A 6,371-nucleotide genomic window follows, 5' to 3' on the forward strand; every position below is an offset into this window, starting at 1 on the left:
ATGAATGGCAATGTGCAAGGGCAAAGGACACTTGGTGGCGGCGAGCTAGGGGTGGAAGAGGGACGTGTAGGCAAATCCATGCCGTGGACATTTGTTGCACGGCGTTGGATGAGTTTGATCACTCTAGAGGAGACGGCGACGGGGGCCAAAGTAAACTGAAGACTGAAATACTATCTGAAGAAGTGTGTCGGCGGGGCCGGGGGAGGTCGGTTCAGTCTAGCAACGGCCGAGATCATCCAAGGGGAGAGAGATAGGTGGCAACGAGACGACTCCGATCCTCTGCCTTCGTTAACACCGTCACCGCTACTACTACTGTACAAACCTGCTCGTCGTCATCACCGTGGCGGCAAAGCCTACCGTTATAATCGAGCTTAGTGTCCGGGTATAGGCCTCTGTCCCGCAGCAGAGGAAAGAGCTCTCTCTGTCTCTGGTTAGCTCCTAGGGTTCGTCGCCGGACTACAATGTGTACTCCAGACTCGCTGGATCGGGCGTGCCGCCGGTGACTGAGGTGTGATCCAAGCTCCCACGTCCCCGCCGTGGGTGGATCCGGTTGTATTGCGCGTCCCTTCCCCCCCTTGGCGTGGCGGGGCGCTGCTCAGCCCCCCGTTCTGGCTTCCCTGCCTCCGTCGCCTTGGCTTTTGACTTCTGCAGGTTAATTTACTTCCCCAATTTCCTCCAGTGTTGATTAATTGAATTCACAAATGGTTCACATAAGTAGACAACCACACATATTTGCCATTAGATTTGTATAATCAGACTTGCTTGCTAGTAGAGTTGTTTGAGCTCTTGGGCTCTTTGTTTCAGAGTAGAATTATTTAGAAGAAGAAACATGCATGGCTTTATTAGGCTGAACAAAAAAACACTACTACGGAAATTTTAATACCAATTCCTGGGACTGCCACTGAACCACCATGCCTATCTTTTCGTCACATTTCCATCCTATATGGGCAGCACTAGGAAACCAGCAGCAGGGCAAACTACTCTAATGTAACTGATTTTTTTTGGCAGAAATCAGGAAAAACCTGGATATGGTCAACTAAAGTGCGAAACTACTTCCGATGAGGCCATCGGGGTTGGCTGCGGTCGTGGTGATGGTGCTCCTGGCAACGGCGGCTCCAGCTGTGAATCCGGCCATGGTGCTGGAGCGGGCGGTGCCGCTCAATGGGGTCCCCCTGGGGCATCTCATGGAGCTGGACAGGGCGAGGCACGCGAGGATGGGTGTGGTAAATGTCCCTGTGCAGGGCAACTCCAACCCATTCGCTGATGGGTGGGTGAACTTCTGAGTTTCATTCCTCCTGTGTTCGGTCATTGTATTGAAAACTTTAATTTGCAGGATTTATTATACCAGTGTCAAATTAGGGAACCCACCGAAAGAACACACTTTCCTCATTGACACTGGGAGTGACATCTCATGGGTTGCTTGCGAGGGCTGCATGGGTTGCTCGACCAAAAGTGCGCTCAAGGTGAGGCTCCTGTAATCCTATCCCTTATCCATCTCAATTTGAAATGCTCACGGGTTAGCATTATGCTTCTTTGTTTCTCAGAACCAAATGGAGTTATACAATCCCGACTCTTCATCGACATCATCCAGAGTATCATGCTCGGATGATAACTGCAAAGCTGCCGACAACTCAGGCTCCAAAGTCTGCCAAACCTCGGACTCCACAAGCAGCCTATGTGGTTATAATCTTACATATGGTGATGGAACTGGAGTGTCGGGTTACTATGTGTCCGACACTATGTATCTAGACACTATCATGGGAAATCAACACTTGGCCAATACTTCTGCCTCTGTCGTTTTTGGGTAAATATGCATCTTGGTCTGACATTGTCATCAAGTTTAACTATACAATATTGTTTATTCTTTCATTAGCTTTAGAGTGAAGTTTGCTGCCTTGCAAGGTCCATAGAGTTTCTTCATCGTTGCTCCCTAACATGTTTCAATTTTTTTAAACAGATGTACCAAATTATTTTCAGGACTCGCAGCTACAGATGGGATTCTGGCATTTGGACAGCAGCAACTTTCTATCCCTTCACAGCTGAACTCTTTGGGGCTATCCCCTAAAAAGTTCTCACATTGCCTGAAAGGTTCCGAAGAAGGTGGTGGCATTTTTCTTCTTGGTGAAATCATGAGCCCAAAATTAGTATATACTCCACTTGCAGCAGGGTAAGTTTATTTTCCCTTGAATTACTTCCAGTGTGTAACATTTCAAAGTTCAGCATCGCTCGATTTTATTTAATTAGCCATACTAGATACTTCTGTTAGAGGTGGTGGTAACCATTATGGAGGCCATTATTTTTTTCAATATTTATCATTATAAGGTAATATATGCTTGTTAGATGAATTAATTTATGAACTACAATGTAGCCCAGTTGTAGGTGGCAGTCTTGTAACTCTGCCCATCAGGTTTCGGATTTCTTCCTATAAATCTTGGACTCCTTCCCACGGTTTGAGTTATTTCCATATTTTGTCTGTACTCTCTTTTTCTTTCTCTTTGTTTTCTTTCGTAAAGAAACATGTGTTCACTTATTTCAGAAGCCAACAGTATTACAAATACAATACAGCTAGGGTAATCTGGAAAATGTGTGCTCTATCATTTGGAACTTTTTGAATTTTTCATGCTAACCAGTTTTTATGTGTTAATATTGTGGATGAAATATAGGCCTTATTACAACTTGAATCTGGAGGGCATTGCTGTCAATGGTCAAGACCTTCCCATTGATTCTTCCTTGTTTGCAACATCAAATAAACAAGGACCAATAGTGGACTCAGGAACAACCCTAACGTACCTTGTAGACGGAGCCTATGATGGATTTGTTAGTGCGGTGAGTTCATAGGATCAGATCACACTTAATTGCTTTTTTTTTAGCAACTAGCATGTGACCAATGTATATTACTTCAATTGCTTTAGTATGTGACTCTCAGATATGTAGGTCCTAATGATTCGTAATAGCTATTTCCAGATAGTTGCAGCGGTCTCTCCATCTGTACGTCCTTTTGGCACCAAGCGGGCTGGGATGGGGGATACATGTTTTCTTTCTTCTAGCAGGTTTTTCTCTTTCTCAGAATGAAATTAACAGTTCATGTGTTTAAAAATGTTGAATTACTAATAAAAATACTTTGTGTTCTACCAGCATTGACTTGTTATTTCCAACGGTCACACTATATTTTAAGGGTGGTGCTGGAATGACAATGAAGCCAGGAAACTATCTTTTGCAGCAGGGTGCTATTGTAAATTCAGCAGCCTTTTGATGCTGCCTGCTTCAATCTATCTTTTCGCAATAGCATATCTGGTTTATGATTCTGGGGAACTGGTCTCAAATATAATAATATCATATCATGATTTGCAGGGCAATGATATTGTGTGGTGCATTGGCTGGCAAAGTACCAAGGCAATCCAGAATGGCCATGGAATCACTGTACTCGGAGGTTAGTTATCTTGACTGAATGAGCCAATATAAGATGCACACATTAGCTATTACCTATTAGACTTCAAGAATGCTATTCCGTCATAGATTTTTGAAAAGAAATAAGTTGTTCAACAAATATCTCAATAATTATACAAGTAGCAAATGTAAGTCACCCAGTCAACTATACATGGCTTAGGATAGTGATCATGGCTTTTCACTCCATGCCTTTCTTAAACCCCTATTATTATTCCGGCTGGACTGTAATTCCCTCATGCCAACATTATCTGGACAATTAACTAACATATTACAATGAAATGGTCACATCATGTATGACTATTAAACCTTCTTTTAGAAATTTGTTCTCACTGTCTAATTGGTCTCTGGCTGGTTCCAGACCTTGCTTTACATGATAAGATATTTGTGTATGACTTGAAGAATATGCGCTTGGGCTGGACGGACTACAATTGTAAGCTCAAAATTCCTCTCTTACTCTGTGTCATGATATTTCAACCATCAACTCCTGTTTGGAGCATTGGATTTCTTTCCCTAATGGTTAACTATTCCAGTTGGGATCCTTATAAAATCTATATGTTCCAAATGGGTCATAGATCTTATTAGTGGTGATGACTAACAGGGCATTTCCTTCTGTCAGGCTCGTTATTCAATAAGAATACCCGGATTGATGTGAGTGGCGGGTCGTCATACTGCAGCGGCTTGATAGCTATTGGAGTGGCTGTTGTATGGTTGATCGTCATACAGATTGTTATCTAGCATGAGAGCAAAATCTCAGTAGAAAAATTGAGGACAAAGCCAGTAGGAAAGTTAATTTGGGGACTGATTGTGCCATGACTGCATCTAGTACGGGTATTGATTAGTGGTGCATTTGAGTTCATCATTAGGGTTGTTTTTACTGAAGTAAAATGCATTTTAATCTGAATTTGTAGTGTGAGCCGTTGGATGAGAATTATAGATAATAGTGAGGTAAATCCTGCCTTGGCGCATTGGCCGGTAACCTTAAGATACCGTGGTTACTTAGTCATGTTTATGTCATTTATTTTGTCTTGGTTTGTGCTGAATTGCTGTATGTTTGTTTTGCAAATTTTGGATTCAACTATGTTTTGCGAACTATTTGGATTAGTATTTTGGGAAGTAATAGCAATAAAATTACTGCCCCATAGTTATGCAACACGTCTACGAAACCATAGCACCTCTAAATTTAACTGTGACATGTTAATACTGGAATCCAAGAAAAACATACTTGGAATTGTTCTCACTGGCAAGATTTTGAGTGTAAAGACCATAGTTTGATAAGTGACTGGTAGAGGCTAGGGTTCTACCAGGTCTCGGACGTAGGTTGTAGGGGTGAAAGTGCGGGCTGTGAGGTTGGGAACGCCGGTGGTTGGGCGCCGTCGCGGCGTGAGAGAGAGAGAGAGAGAGAGGCTGCTAGGGTTTGGGGCGTGAGAGAGAGAGAGAGGCTGCTAGGGTTTGGGGCTCCCGTCTTCTGAGGGAGACGACAACATAATACTGTTTATTGTCTGCTTAATATCGAAGGGGTACATGCGTTTATAAAGGAGGACAACCTCCACTAAACCCTAGATAACTTGGACTCTAATATAACTTGGACTCTAAGATAGCTAAGATAACTTGGGCTAAGCCCGTAACTAACCCTGCCTATTTGGCCTCCTCCGTTGGTACGTTGTACCGGTCATAACATCTCTCCCCGCCTTCTCAAACAGCTCGTCCTCGAGCTGAACATCTGGAAACTGCTGGCAGAAATCGTCGAGCTTCTCCCAAGTCCGCTTCCTCCTGTGGCAGGCCGGTCCACTGTACCAAGACATGCCAGACGCTGCTGCGCCTGCAGCACCTTTGCCACCTGTGCGGAAGCTGGAAGGAGGCGGCCATCCGAAGTAGGAGGAAGGGCCGGCGTCGCTGCAGGAGGGTCCCCGCGGTAGGCCTTCAGTAAGCCGACATGGAAGACGTCGTGGAGGCGAGAACCAGCTGGCAGCTCCAAGCGGTATGCGAGTGTGCCGACACGCTCCAGCACACGAAAGGGACCGGCGTAGCGAGGTCCCAATTTGCGCTTGGAGCGCGGGTCCAGAGGCTGCTTGGTCCTGTGGAGGAGGCGCAACCACACCCAATCGCCCACCGCGAACTCCGCCTTGCGATGATGAGCATCGTAGTACTTCCGAGCCAGCTGATGTGCTTGGAGAAGACGCTGGCGCGCCTCAGCCAGAATGTCATCGCGGGTGCGGAGTAAGTCGCCCGTCGTCTCGGACCGAGCCGTCCCAGGCTCGTAAGGGAGCATCGCCGGAGGTGGGCGCCCGTAGACCACCTCGAAAGGCGTGGTGCGTAGGGCGGAGTGATAGGAGGTGTTGTAGCAGTACTCCGCCCGCGCCAACCAATCCACCCAAGCTCGTGGACGATCACCAGTAACACATCACAGGTACATGGCGATCACCTTGTTGACCACCTCGGATTGACCGTCTGTCTGAGGGTGGAACGCCGTGCTCATGCGGAGCTTCACGTCCGCCAGTCGAAAGAGATCCCGCCATACATGTCCCATGAACACGGGATCACGATCGCTGACGATGGACGAAGGAAACCGTGGAGGCGGACGATGCCGTCGAAGAAGGCCCGCGCCACGGAGGCGGCTGTATATGGATGACCCAGGGCGATGAAGTGCGCGTACTTGGAGAAGCGGTCAACCACCATGAGGATGACGGACTTGCCGCCCACCTTGGGAAGGCCCTCGACGAAGTCCATGGAAATATTCGCCTACACCTGGTAGGGTACGTCTAGCGGCTGCAGTAGACCTGCGGGTCGTAGTGCCTCCGTATTGTTCCGCTGGCACGTCACGCACGAGCGCACCCAGTCACGGACCATCGCGGCATCACCGGGGATATAAAAATCAGCACGGAGACGATGGAGAGTCTTCTGCATGCCCTCGTGCCCTGCAGAGT

At 46.7% G+C, this 6,371-nt stretch overlaps 1 protein-coding gene across 1 annotated transcript; it reads left to right on the forward strand.

Annotated features, from left to right (window-relative positions):
* The first annotated feature begins 342 nt into the window (after positions 1–342).
* LOC123410484 (aspartic proteinase 36-like) lies at positions 343–4,478 on the forward strand. The gene is made up of 11 exons (XM_045103431.1): positions 343–651; positions 1,009–1,267; positions 1,334–1,463; positions 1,545–1,804; positions 1,958–2,167; positions 2,664–2,826; positions 2,965–3,050; positions 3,136–3,232; positions 3,352–3,430; positions 3,806–3,877; positions 4,064–4,478. The coding sequence occupies exons 2-11, from the start codon at positions 1,059–1,061 to the stop codon at positions 4,180–4,182; spliced, it is 1,425 nt and encodes a 474-aa protein (XP_044959366.1). The 5' UTR covers positions 343–651; positions 1,009–1,058; the 3' UTR covers positions 4,183–4,478.
* Positions 4,479–6,371: the final 1,893 nt, after the last annotated feature.

The sequence above is a fragment of the Hordeum vulgare genome, chromosome 7H, assembly GCF_904849725.1.
Source record: "Hordeum vulgare subsp. vulgare chromosome 7H, MorexV3_pseudomolecules_assembly, whole genome shotgun sequence".
In the NCBI taxonomy this organism is placed as follows: Eukaryota; Viridiplantae; Streptophyta; class Magnoliopsida; order Poales; family Poaceae; genus Hordeum; species Hordeum vulgare.

What these genes read in the sequence shown, in the direction of transcription:
- LOC123410484 (XM_045103431.1), top strand. Translation starts at nt 1,059, where the DNA reads ATGAGGCCATCGGGGTTGGCTGCGGTCGTGGTGATGGTGCTCCTGGCA. An exon ending in TATACTCCACTTGCAGCAGG is followed by an intron (nt 2,168 to 2,663) that starts GTAAGTTTATTT and finishes GATGAAATATAG; the next exon opens with GCCTTATTACAACTTGAATC. An exon ending in TGGAATCACTGTACTCGGAG is followed by an intron (nt 3,431 to 3,805) that starts GTTAGTTATCTT and finishes GGCTGGTTCCAG; the next exon opens with ACCTTGCTTTACATGATAAG.